The sequence below is a fragment of the Adiantum capillus-veneris genome, chromosome 1 (assembly GCF_014529385.1).
Source record: "Adiantum capillus-veneris isolate H3 chromosome 1, ASM1452938v2, whole genome shotgun sequence".
NCBI classification, from domain to species: domain Eukaryota; kingdom Viridiplantae; phylum Streptophyta; class Polypodiopsida; order Polypodiales; family Pteridaceae; genus Adiantum; species Adiantum capillus-veneris.
The window spans coordinates 147,195,279-147,209,687 of record NC_140931.1 but is presented as its reverse complement, the minus strand read 5'-3'; the positions used below and the strand labels follow the sequence as shown (position 1 = coordinate 147,209,687).

Genomic DNA, 14,409 nt, shown 5'->3' with positions numbered 1-14,409 from the left:
CTACAAAGGAGAATTTCTTCTTTTCTAGACCAAAAAATTGTGTCATTGACAACAAAGAGGTATAGCTTGTGTAATGTATATTGCAAACTGAGATACTCGCAAAGATGGTCAAGGTGCCAATTGTTATTCATAGAGATCTTGTACATCACATCATCATGGAGACATATATGAAGGTCAATGGCTTCTCAAGAAGCAACATCAGAGTTGAGTGCCTCCCATTCTTCCATTTTTTTCTTCCTTCTTCTCTACAGGAAGACCATTGATAGGATTTGCTTTGCAATATTGTATCTGAACACCAATTTCTCTCTAGTTACACAACACTTATTTTTATCTCCTTAGTGGTTGACCACCTTGGTCTCCCATCCAATTGCACAAGAAAGATGATGATCGTCCCCTTTACAAATCCACATTGTGGTGTCCTCTGGCTACTTTGTAATCAAAAGATATACACAACACATGAAGATACATAAACCATGTTATTGTTTCTTTGTGGGACCCATAGGTGCACTTCATGGCTACATGCACATCCATCTCCATTCTCCTTTTTGTTTCTATTATCAATGTGTTGTCTGGCATAGTGCATTCCAAACTCTCTAGGCTTTGTGAGCAAATGGGAGATAGATTACCATACCCATTTAGATTAGGCGTGGTATAAGTATGGATGGTTAAAAAAATATGTCCTATGAAACTCACAGGATAGACAACCACAAGTAATTTTCCAAGTTCCATGTGGATGGCTTTAAAGGTCCCTATGAAGGATTCTACCAGCTCCAACTCTATAAAATCAAATGGAAATATATTTGAAGAAATGAACAAGCAACGGATATCATGAACACATTAGATGCAATGTATGAGGTGAAAATAGAAAATAAAAAATCCAAAAAAATTACAAATAAATGTAATTACAATTTGTAGGAAACCTCCTACCTCACTCAATGTTGTCCCTAGCTTTAATTGTGAAGCTATATACACATGCTTCATCTTTGCTAAGAGCTTATTGTCTTGTGTTTGCTTGAAATCCATGATTCTTTCCTTCCAATGGTGTGGTCAAGAAGCTATGTGTCTCTTTGAGACCTTGTGTGCGCCTTTTGCGCTTGGTTGCAGTGTCACCCACATAAATCACATGAAGATACCACAGTCAATACTATAGCAACCCAACAACCACTGACATCTTGTACATTGTTGCAAGAAATTGTGTCGATAACACTCCTACATTGTTGAGCACGTGCTAATACCATGGAAGGAAATAGCACCACCTGCACACATAAATTTATGATTAGTCTATGTAGCCATGATCTCAATTGCATAAAGAGCAAGGTTAGAAGGTAAAGATAGTCAATGCCACCACTATGCCCCTCCACCTGCAAGTTGGCCAAAAGGGGAAGAAGGAGTAGTGAAGATGTTGAGGACAGTAAATACATGTAAGAGAGACACTTGACAAAAATTTATTTATACTACAAAGAGATAATCCATGCAATTTCAATAAAACTCCCCAAAGTTACAAATGTTGGGAATATTTATTTTTTTCACTTCCACTCACAGAGAGTCATGTGTGCTCTTTGTGGGATCCTAATAGTTGAAAGCTAACACCTGCTACATGAGCTCTTGCAAACAATCAAATAGTGATATAGCCAGCAGGCAGCAAGGAGATAGCTAGAGCTTCAAAAGTTGAGAACCATAGACCTACCCTCAAGTAGTGGAGCCAAATGTTGTTTTATGCACTTTCTTAGAAATTGATCTTCTGCCATATTTGCCAGTAGTCCTTAGGAGTTGAATATAGTTGCACCTTAAGTAATCTAGTGTGTGTGTGTGTGTGTGTGTGTGTGTGTGTGTGTGTGTGTGTGTGTGTGTGTGTGTGTGTGTGTGTGTGTGTGTGTGTGTGTGTGTGTGTGTGTGTGTGTGTGTGTGTGTGTGTGTTTGTGTGTTATCTACATATACTAACCCACAAACAAACATTTATATGTTCAAATACCAAGGAACCCATATTAAAACAAGGTTTTCTTTACAAAATACACTTAGATTACAAACTATCCACAAATGAATAATATCATGCTGGTATAGGTCACCATCCTAGATAAGTACAAATTTGTTCTCAAAACCTCGAACTTGCAACCATTCTTCCAATGAGTATAGTAGCCAAAAATACAAACCAAAGAAAGTAGCCCTCATCTACACCCATAGAAACAACACAACATTCAATTAGCATTGGCTTTGTATGTAGGTGATGCATGGGCATCCTAGTTGCTATCCATGTCACAAAGGTAATACTTTTTGGTAAAAGTTATCAATCATAAAAGACAAATTATATGACAACACGACAAACATTTTAGCCAGTATTTCTCAGAAGCTCAACACCTTATTGCAAATTTGCTAAACCTAATAAAAACAACATAGGATTTTTGAATGAGGCATTCCTCTGCTAAAGGTATTTATAATTAATCTCCTTATACTTGCAAGCCCTTTTAAGATAAGTGCTTTTCTTAACATTTGCCACAAAGAAGGCCACATAGTCATCCCTTGTTGCTTTAAGTTTTGATGAGATCTGAGCCCTCTTGATAGGATCAAACACACTACTCATTCATGCAGTCAGCTTATACTTCGGTTCTTCTTGGCATCAATAGACATTTAGTATTGGATAAAATTAGTGTTTTTTATCGAATAGTCACAACCCTTTTCTTTAAAAAAATTTGTTCAGACCCTATAGGCCTAGTTTTAGTAAAGAATCTTCAAATCATATGAAAGAAATCTTCACTACTTTATCATACCCAAACCACAACCCCATAAGGTATGTAGACCTCAGCCTTTCTTATTAAGCAAACAGGTGGAAAAACTGGATTCACCTCCCTACCTTTAGAGAATCTAAAGATTAAAAAATGCATTATCACTTGGGATGTAGATAACTAGTCCCATCGACCAAACCTTTACTCATGTCAAAGGTTCAGCCCATCAATAGTTTTGCAAAGCTGCATTATATATCATACTATACCTTATATCAAACCTTGTTTGTAGTTATTCTAGTAAAATCAAGTATCAACTTATGCATTCAATAAAAACATCCCACCCACTAATGCATTACATTTATAACCATGGATCCTAATCTCTCTAAGTACCTTTGACGATAGAGTAGCAGAGACCCAGCAAAAATACATGCATTTTCAACCGCGTTTTTTGTAACCCTACAACCACCGAGTGTGAGGTTGATATATTAACCACTAAAACATGTCTAGCAACTCAAGGAGACATCTTTTTATTGAAACACTCTCAACCCCATGTTAATCAGAGTATACAAGACCCTACACAACATCAGCAATACTCTGAAAAAATGTTCACCATTAATGATGTCTAGTGAACCCTTCTCGCAAGTCTATGTGGATTCTTAACCAGAGTAATAGGGAGAAAATGTTATCAGCTCCTAGATGAATTATTCACTCATCCATACAATTGTAAGTAGGAGCCATTCATTGGCCTACAAAATCGGAGACCTATTTCATTCAGACTTCCAGATTAAGTTGTCCGGGCCAAGGACCTTTCCAAAGTTTACTCATTGTGCCCATTTTGATTGAGCCTTAATTGATAAGGAGAATACCCAGGAGAATAAGGAAAGTAAAAGTACATGTTAAGTACAGGTAGAAAAATTAGAATTAAATCCAGCAGCATATCCATATTTAATATTTTTTGCAGCTATCATACAAACCTCAAAAAAATCATGATAGCCTACCTTATTTTTCATACATCGCCCAGCTATCTAATGCCTTGTTAGTACATACAAAACCTATTAATCTTGCCAACATTAAGAAAAAAAAGTATATAAAAGGCCAAATGAGGCTACACCCTACATCAAGTATTTAATGGCAAAGAAGAACTCGTAACTCAAGCAACCCTCTCTGATTAGAGAAGGTACTCATCTACTCATGAGTATACATGCAAAACAAGCACTCGTTCTCTTATATGCAAGTAAAAAAACCATGGCATCTCTCTAGTACATATTAAGTAATTGCCTTAGTTTTTTACATCAAACAGAAAAGCCCACGTGAGAAGAATCCAATGTTTTCACCCCCATAGTCGTTTGATTATTCTTCCTCTTAGCGATAATGTTACGCACACAGAGTATTTCCACCCATAGTTGAAATGCAACATAGCACAACACCCCCTTGAAAACATATAGACTTGCTAAATGAGGGGTATTCCTCATCTTTAAGTAGTATTGTTTAGGCAATCCCTTTGAGTACAGCTCAGACAAGTCCAAGCCATTCACAAGCCCCTCATCACCATCACAAGCTAGCTCGTGCAGTCTTCAAAGTAGGTAGCCGGTCCCTAGTTGGTTTTGATGAGGCCCATGTGATTTGCTTGATACATCCTTTGCACCTTTGTGTTAGTCAGATCTTCTTGTCAACTTGCAAAGAAACTACCAAAATACGGTATGCAGATAGCTCATAAGAGTGTAGTTATATTAAGACTAAATCAAAAGTGGATCAAGTAAGAAAATCTTTAAACCACATTTATCCCCAACTAACCAACCACAAGGATAATCCTAGTTCAAACCCAGGGTATATCCCATTGGTTTAATATTGGAAAAAAACTATACATATTAGTGTGCTATTATGAGGGCAATACGTGAGGGCTAGGGCAAGCCAAAATTTTAGATTATTAAGCTAAGCATAGGTGTTTTCCAAGCTAGATTAGTCTTGTGGTCACTATCAAAATTCAAGGACAAAGCTTCTTTTAAACCTTTGTCTTGTGTGTGTTTGTGTGTGTGTGTGTATAGCTGTTTTAACTTATAAGACAAAATTGAACTTTTATATTGAAAAGACAACTGGCTTCAAAGCAAAGGACAAAGCTTCTTTTAAACCTTTGTCTTGTGTGTGTTTGTGTGTGTGTGTATAGTTGTTTTAACTTATATAATAAGACAAAATTGAACTTTTACATTGAAAAGACAACTGGCTTCAAAGCAAAGGCAAAAATTGATACAAAAAAAAGTAAGCCTTAGAATTATCTTTGTACATGGCATATGAGAATGAAACTTCATTCTAGTATACAATGATAGTGATCCAATAAAGAACTACTTCCCAAGTGGTAAGAGCAAGTATATTATCTTGACTAACTTTAAGCCAAAAAAAAATAATTCAAGAAAGGATAGAGTCATCACCTGCATTCATCCAAACAAGACAATAGATTCGTTAGCCTTGGATGTGTATTACAGGTTTCAATGGACTATATCAATTATTATCCATGTCCAACTTACAACCCTTTTTAACTTAAAACCACTATCAAAAAATGTTCATGTCTTTTAGTTCTTTTTTTTAAAAATGTCAGTAATTGTATGTTTTCTTTATATTCCAATGTTTGAAGAGACCTTTAAATAGATTTTTAACATATATCTCATTTTGATCAAAAGGCCATTACCCCTTTTGATCCAAGTGTCTTTTCTTTACCCATAGGTTATTTTGTTTTAGAAAATTGTTACGCCAATTTGTTTTAGGCCCAAATTCCCAAGTATCATAAAGCATAAAGTAACCTAATTATAAGCTTGAGATATGTTCCAATACCAGAACATCTTTGCCACTTTTGTCAGGCTCTGATTGCACTAGCTTAACTAATTACCATGAAGCCATAAAGTGTTTCTCAATACCAACTCTAGATACATTCAGAAAAACCTTTCAGCTTTTGTCAAGTTGACTTAACAATCTCATATTCATTTACGACTGTCATCCTACCAAAGTTTTTATGAAAAAAAACCCCTCTAAAAGAGCCCAGGTTAAGAATATTAGTAAGGAGATATATGTTACTAATATTGTCAACTTCATGTGATATAACTTACTATGTGGGATCCTTTGTAAGTGTAGCCCAAGTTAAGAAGATTAGTAAGGAGATACATGTTACTAGTACTGTCAACTTTATGCGATATTACTTACTACGTGGGATCCTTTGTAAGTGTAGCAAACCCAAACATGGCCTAAGAAGACCTATTTAGGAATTTTGGGAATTATTCAAGTCCCATTTCTTATAACCCTATTAAAAAACTTAGTATTTTTGTGTAGTTTGAGCTATCATCTATTGACGGTTACACTCTATGTTTCATATACCCCTTAACACATATCTATAGGGATATGTATATTTAAATACATACTTATATGCATGAACTACAATGGCATCAAAAGCATGAGGGAAGCATGGCACTAAACTCAATTTGCATTATACAACACTATTCATGTACAAAACGTTCTTTGAATCAATAGCTCAAACTTGAGACATTAACGTTAAAGAATTGGCTATATCAACACTCATGAAAAAAATCTACAATAATCAAAAACAAATTTTTAGAATTGAAGGGACCTCAAAATAGTGTGGTGTTTAAAAACACCAAGATAGAAAATAAAATCCAATTCACATATTTGCATGGATCCAAGTATTTTACAACTCATCCTTGGAAATAATACTATGTCAAGAAGCTCAATGACTATAAATACATCATTAAACTTTGTGTTTTCTCATGTATTGCTCCAATACGTACAAGGTTTCTCTATTACAAGCTGCTTCATTTACCAACATATTGCAAGTATACTCTCATTTGTCCCTTGCATAGATCCAACCAAGTAACCATGCAGTGAATGTTATCTCCAAAAAACTTTCAAGCTCTTCTATTGATTGATTCCACATTTTTGGGAAAATCAAGTAGGTTTCGAGCATATTCCACATTACACTGTAAAGGGCCTCGTAAAAAATTAAGGTATTATTTCCATCCAAATCATGAAAGTTTCTCCATGATACATCCAAGTTCTTGTGGTATACAAATCAATATCCAATTAGAACATCTGTCTTTTGGCATGTAGCCTATCCTGTTATGACATTAATTTTTTGATGGTGTTGTGGAAAGCATAACTCAAGAATATGACGAGGCCTTTGCAATAAATTAGTGCTCCAAATCCACACCTCAAACCATTGCATGCAAAAATCAAGGAAAGTGAATGCATCTTTGCAAATAAAATGCCACACATTTGTACTCTCTTCAACCAGATGCATATGTTTTCCCCAATTTGGGCATAAATCACCATGTTGCATTTCAATGGTCTTAAGTAAAACAGCATTGAGTTCAAGGATCAATACTCTTATTTTTTTTCATATAGTATCTGAGGGTGGTGGAATCGGTTTCCTTCTAGGCCTATGAGTAAATAGTAAATGCTTTGTACATTTGAAATCAAATTTATATGCTTCAGAATCTCCTGTTCAAAAAAAAAAGGCATGATGGTCAATGGAAGAGATATTATTTTCAATTAACACACTGTGCACCAGCATTATTTATTTTATCCATGATATATACAGACTGAAACCTTGAGAAGACAACAAAAGAAAATATTTTCTTCAATACAGAGAAGAAATCTTGTACAAAGAGCTCCAACCACAAAGATAAAAGAGAGACTTCTTTTCCAAGGTTGAATAACATCTAGTTGATGAAATATAAAAGTGTACATACTTGGTTCATGTTCAAATAATTGGACCCAACACATTGTTTTGGCCGGAATATTAGAACCCAATACATTGTTTTGGTCAAAATCTTCTTAACACATTTCCACCACTCTAGATGTATGTGAACATTCCATGTGATTGAGTCAACGCGCATGCCAAGCCCTTACTGGTTGTTTTCTTCCATCTGCAATAAAAATATGCTAGATTAGATAACAATTTGATTTTAATTTTTATATTTTTTTATAAACCTAAAGTGAGTTCTACCCATAAGCTTAAGTAGGCCTTTTGTAGCTTTGATATGTATGCTTTTGCTGTAACTCCGCTAATGAAATGACCACGACCATACCCCAAGCTAGTAGCATAAGCAATAGCATGTTGATCATTCAAATTTTTTGATATGTATGCTTTTGCTGCAACTCTGCTAATGAAATTACCACGACCATACCCCAAGTTAGTAGCATAAGCAATAGCATGTTGATCATTCTTTTTTTTTGTTTTGTGAGACAGTCTTAACAAGTTCAACTGGTTTGAAGATAATAGTGGCACACCAAACTTGGATGCCAACATCGTTGGATCCTTGCTTAAGGAGTTTGCTACTTTCTTGCCCCTAATTTCTTGAACATAACTTAACTTGTTATTGCACAATGGTATCTATGAAGATGCACAAGATGAGATTTCCACTTCAATTGAATTGTTGTCAAGTTCTTCCCTTAGAACTTGGGCATTGAACATGCCCCATTCTTCCATTATGTCTTGAAACTTTGTAAATAGGTCATGAACCTCTGTGATTGGAGACCTAGCCAATAGAGTGAAATAACAAATCAAATTTCATCTGTATTATTTAGATTTAAAAGGTATGGCAAAAGCTCATTGCAAAGAAGATAGTCAAGCCTCTCTTGAAAACTTTCAGGATAAATAAGCAGTTATCTTTTGGGTTGATACATCCCTTGAAAGGGTTATCATCAATGAGCAATGTATTCTTTGTACTGCATAAATTCCTGCACTAATACCAAACCCTCAACAAAGGCTTAAACGTAGCCTCAAAATTAGGCTTATCTGGTCTATACACTTTTTGAAGATTATGGATGTAGCAATCTTCTTGTCCCCATACCATAAAGAAATGATATTTTTTATGTGCAAGCTTTTCAAGAGTGTTCACATAAGTGCAAACATTCGTTTGTAGCATGGTGGACCAAATACCAACATGAAAGTACTAACATATCTCATCCAAAAATTCAAAACAACCCGGGCGAACAACAATTGTGGTGTGACCAAGGTAAATTTTGACACAATCTGTACATGGATGCCTCTTGTCTTCTTTGCTGAGTAAAACTCCATTAAGATCAAGAATGAGTGCATGTTTCTTCATGCTGATTGCATGAGGAATATTTTTTGCATACGATACAAAAGAATGATAACAATGTAAGTTTTTGCACTTATAAATCTCTGAACAAGGGACCATATATTTGCAGCACACAATTGTAAATTGCACACATTTATTTATGTCTCATACTCCCATACTCATCTATAATGATGTCTCTTAAAAGTGATTGCATTTCTTTAATGATGTGGGAAGATTGAAAGACTAGTTTATCTCCATCTCTCTCAAAAGAATATAAGCTTCCAAGTGGCCTAAGTTTTCGTGCATCAGGATGTAACTCCTCAACATTGATGTCTACTTGTGGCACATTGGATCCTTGATTTTGAAGTCAATTTCACATGCAAAGACAACATAATAGAATTTTGTATTATCTTCCAAAAAGGACCATATCTATACTAATCACATTGGAAAAATAAGTACCTTTGTTTTTCTCACCAACTTCAATCCCTTGCTCCCTTTCTTGAATACTTTGGACTTTGTGTGTATTTGGTGTCGCTTTTCCCGTCCCTTTGTCAATTTTTTCTTGTACGTCCTTGGCTGCAAGAGTAGCTTGGAGCTCTTCATTGTCTTCACCCTTCTTCTCACTACCCTCTGCATCCTCATATTTTTGAGGCATGTTGTTAGTGTCGTGTAAAGGTTTTGGAGAATTTTGCACAAAAAAATCACTTTGATGCTCTACCACCACCATCTCCTCTTCACTATTCCTAATATCGCTTTCATGAATTTGGGTCTCTCCAATGGTAGGTAGCATGTTCTCGCTCCCTTTAGTCATGTCATTTTGAAGTTTTTTGAGAGGTTTGTTCTACAAGATCACCTTTATGAAACTGGGTCTCTCCAACAATGGTGGGTAGCACTTTTGCTGCTTGAGATATGTTATCTTCGTCTTCCATTTTTTTGTCTTCATTTGAAAGATGAAAAAAGCCATTTTACCTATTTAGAAAATAGTCTAGTGGATTTTCAATAACAGAGGAGTTAGGATCCATCTTCATTCATACATATATAAAGGATTAGAAATTCATCAAAAAGCACATGAATCATAAATCTAGCAGCACTAATAAATCTTAGTCCTTTGCTTCTCGGCGAATATTCTTTGCTTGAGGCTACACCATGTTTCATCTATAATTCATAAGAAGATACTAAGCTTATAAATGACAAAGAAATAGTTGCTCTATCGCTTCTTGCGAGAGTCACCATGATTTTTTATTGGATGAAACATATCCAACCACATTAAGCCCCATGGCAAGGGGGTGGCAAGGGGCAATGGATTGTTGTTATCAATGCACTTAACTTCATAAGGTCAATTGCAACACCTCTTTGTAGACAATGTTAGAAGTGTATGTTCTTTGATCTCCATGTCTACTAACACTTGTTAAGTGACTATCACCAACCACACCTTGATGGCAGAAGAGGATCTCACGCGAGACATTGCCACATACAATTGACCATGGGTGAAAACAGGTGTTGGGAAATACAATCCAAGAACTCCCAATGTTTGGCCTTGTTCCTTGTTGATTGTCATCCCAAAAGCACAATGTAGGGGAAATTGGCGGCATTTTAAATAAAAAGGGATACCTTCTCTAGATCCCATGAGAAAATCAATCCTTGGAATGAACACTGCATTCTGCATGTGACCCTGTAATGATTTTTGCTTCAATCACTTTGCTGTGGAATTGCTTCCAAATCAAGTGTGTCCCATTACAAAGACCACTTCTTGGATCCAAATTGCGAAGCAACATAACTGGAGCATTCTGTTTCAATTGTAAAACATGTGATGGAAAACCTCCCCCAAGATCTAAACTATTTACAAACTCACTTGTGAATAAAATGCTATCACAATTTGATTCACACACTAAGTCTGCACTGACATATTCCTTATAAGTACCAGGAAATTGCTGCAAGCCCAAATTGTTTATAGCATCCACCTCCTTGTTTCGTGGAGCCAAAATTGCTCTATCCTTGAAAACGGTTGCATGGCAAGAGAGTGTTTCAAGGTCTCTATATATGCAAGCAACCAATGCTTGCAAATTATTTTGTGGTAGCATCATGCAGGCCGGCAAAACCACATTATCAAGTATGTCCCCATCACAAACATCGCCATTACCAATATCAAGTGTCCATTGCACAAACTCTCTTTCAATAACATTACTGAAACAATTGACCACTCGCATATTTTGTGTTAGATGCATGATTTCTGTACTTTGCCAAATGTATGAGTGGCACAAAGATGCATCAACAATGTCTGCATGATTTTTGTACTTTGCCAAATGTATGAGTGGCACAAAGATGCATCAATAATGTCTTCTCTTCCTCCTTTACTCACAACATGTAAAATATGTCTGAAATCACCACCAAGGAGGAGAACCTTTCCACCAAACAACATGTTATTTTGCATGACATCTCTTAGTGTCTATGTACAAAAAATCGTTGGCCTCTGGATATTTTTGATTTGCAACAAACCACTCAGTGAGCATTGTCTTTTTGCTGACCTCTCTCTCCACCGCACTCTGTACAGTCGCTCTGTTGTTGAAGATGACTTGATTTTGATGAGGCAAGTGAACTTGGAGCCGTTGTATGTTAGGTTTCTCTTGATGCATGTGAAACCCAAATATACGCCAGATAGCTTCAGATGCTGATACATATCGAGCATTAAGATAGTTTGTAACTTCATTTAGAAGCCCTTCACTATCTTGTAGAACAATAGTGGCCCTGTCATGTCCCTTATACACATACTTGTAGAGATATTTCATAGCGGATATAGTGGAGAAAACCTCCACATTGATATGTGCATTGTACCTTATTGACAAAAATGGATTGTATGGAACAATCCATTTATTACTCATTTGCACTTTATTACGAACAATGTAATTTCCATCATCCCTCCTCATGTACGTTGGGTATCCATCCATAGCCACAGTAGTCGATGCACTGAAGCTTTGAGGATATTTAAACCTGTAAAGTTTCCCTCTTTCATACATGGAGCATTCTTATTCAAGTTTCCACACGGGCCATGCACATTACATCGACTGATAACATCATACAACTGTGGAGACATTACCTTATCAGGAAGCTCCGCACACACAACCTTATCATAATCCAATGTCTCTGCTGGCTTATTCTCAGATGCAAGTATCAATAGAATGTGAGCATGAGGAAGGCCTTTCTTTTGGAACTCAATCACAGAGATGTGTCCAATGACCTTACTAAAAATAACTCTCTTAATTAGCAAGCCCATCAAATCCTTGAATTTATGATAGAAAACATGGGCAATAAGATCATGACAATCATTGGATATCTGTCCAGGTAGTAATGCATCCTGTATCTCCTTCCATCCAGGATTGCATGTGAATGTTATGAAGAGATCAGGTTGGTGCATATAGCGAGGGCCACCAACATACGAAGAAGGCAATACAACCCTTCTTCCAACATTAGCACCCAATAACGGTTCTCTATCATCCCTTGTTCCATCTCTTGCTCCAACCATATCTATCAAGCCTTGATACACCTCACTGTGAAGTTCACTTTGATGATTACAAACCCACAAAAGCCTCAACTCTTCCATACAACTATATGCATCAACAATATATTGTTGCAGTAGCCTACCAACATGTAAAAGACATTGTGTCGTGTCATCTCTAATTTGCAATCTATACTTGTAGAAATCCATTGTAGAAATATACTTTGTAGTTTCATTTACTTGCTCTCTGCTTACTTCCACTATGTTTACTTGCGGTATGTAAGGATTCCAATCTTCTTCACCATTTGTAAATAGCAACACATATAATAGAGGCATGTATGACTTATGGCAATTTGAGATTCTTTTTAGACCACCACCCAAAAGATTCAACACAATATCACGATGGCCAATGTTGCTCTCTTCACCCTGACCAGGCATGATTGCAGCAACTTCCACACTTGTTGGAGCAACATACTGCCAACCATTTGTACGCTTCTCAGTAATGACCATCCTAATCTCCAGAATATTGGAAGTTTGGACCATTGTAGCAAACCCCCTAAAAGCTTGAACATACGGATTTACTCAATGCATCATCGATTGCAAGCTTTCCAAAACATATGGTTTGAGTTTAGAAACATGACTCATCCTGTTTTGCAACTCATTCTCAATGTAAAAAAAAATACCACTGAGAAAAGCGAGGGATTTGACCTGATCGTTCTTCTGGCATCAATGGACCAATGTTATGATAAATAGATCCATGCACTTTGAAGGTATAGATTCCTTTTCTTTGGCAGAGAGATTCATCTATATGAGCTCCCAAAGAAGCAAATGCCCCCACACTATTGTATGCTCTGATATGTTTCAAGAAATTTCTACTTCTAGTATTACCCCCGTGCATCAATTCTCTTAATTCTAAAGGAGGTTCACTTAATGGCGGCAAAGAAACATTTCCTGAGTTGCAAAAACTCTTCCCCACAAATGTGTGAATGGTCTTTGCTTTTGTTTTCCAAGCTAAAGCACCACAAAAGGAACATGCAAAATCCAAGTTTCCTAGGTTGTGAAGAATACACTTTCATGAGAAAGAGACAACATAGAGATATGCATCAAGGAAGTGGTCTCAGAATATAAGTAGGTGATAGATAGGCAATGTGTCTCAACTTTGGAGTAATCTCCCTCTCTGGAGACAATTACAGGCTCCTCGGGAACATCTCCGTTATTGGCTTCCAAATTGTCTTCCACTTCAATCCTTACATAACTTTGTGAGAGCATTGACTCGATATCTACATCTAATGTAATCCTTCCCTGAGGAAATTCATTGCATCAATTTATGTTTATCAAATGCTGGCAATCTTCAAAGCGAGGCACATTAATCTCCCCTAGAGAATGTCAAACTCTATCTCGTGCTGCTGCACATCGCGTAGCTTGAGAGGCTTGACATATCCTACTACGTCTTGCATGTCCAGGAGACAACACCTTTGGACCAATAGCCATCTGTTCAAAAAAGAACTCTTATAAGTACTCACAGATATATACAGGTTAGTACCTAGAGAGTTAAGAAGAGAGTATGGAGAAGAAAGGATTTCCCAACTATGTCTATCTTTCTTTGAGGGAGTCAGTGAGAGGAGGCTTGCCAACCCACATGGTAAATGTCTATATACTTCTATATCTGTCTCTCTATATCTCATCTAACTACTACTAAGGATATAATTGGGGGATCGAGTCCATTAGATTAGCCCATTCATGATTGTCGGTTAAGGCCTGAGTTTCTGTCGACAATTTCCCACTGCAGTTACAATGCGCCAGTCTGCACCTCAACAGGATTCTTGCAGTCGATGCAGATGTGCCCGTTTTGCACCCTTATTTCACCCCGTCCAGTTTATTCTTTTTGTTGGACTTGGATGATGCTTGCCTGAACTAGACACTCAAAAAATTATGAGTACTGTTCAGTCGATATAAAAGGAGCAGAAGCCCTAATGTTTTTCCATCTGCAAGTTGGGAGCGCTAATGAAGAGTAGAGCTTCCTAGCGCTTCTAGACACTCATCAGCCCAACATTTGTGGGTCTAGCATCAGCCATATCTATAGTTTTTTCTCTAGTTGAGATCATGATGG

At 36.7% G+C, this 14,409-nt stretch overlaps 1 protein-coding gene across 1 annotated transcript; it reads right to left on the bottom strand.

Annotated features, from left to right (window-relative positions):
* Positions 1–11,726: 11,726 nt before the first annotated feature.
* On the bottom strand, positions 11,727–12,809 carry LOC147465760 (uncharacterized). Its single transcript, XM_086498622.1, has one exon. It carries the CDS (start codon positions 12,807–12,809, stop codon positions 11,727–11,729), a length of 1,083 nt encoding a protein of 360 aa, XP_086354748.1.
* Between the last annotated feature and the right edge of the window lie 1,600 nt (positions 12,810–14,409).

Bases quoted from the DNA above. Each gene is read 5' to 3' on its own strand.
- LOC147465760 (XM_086498622.1), bottom strand. From the start codon at position 12,809: ATGGTCATTACTGAGAAGCGTACAAATGGTTGGCAGTATGTTGCTCCA.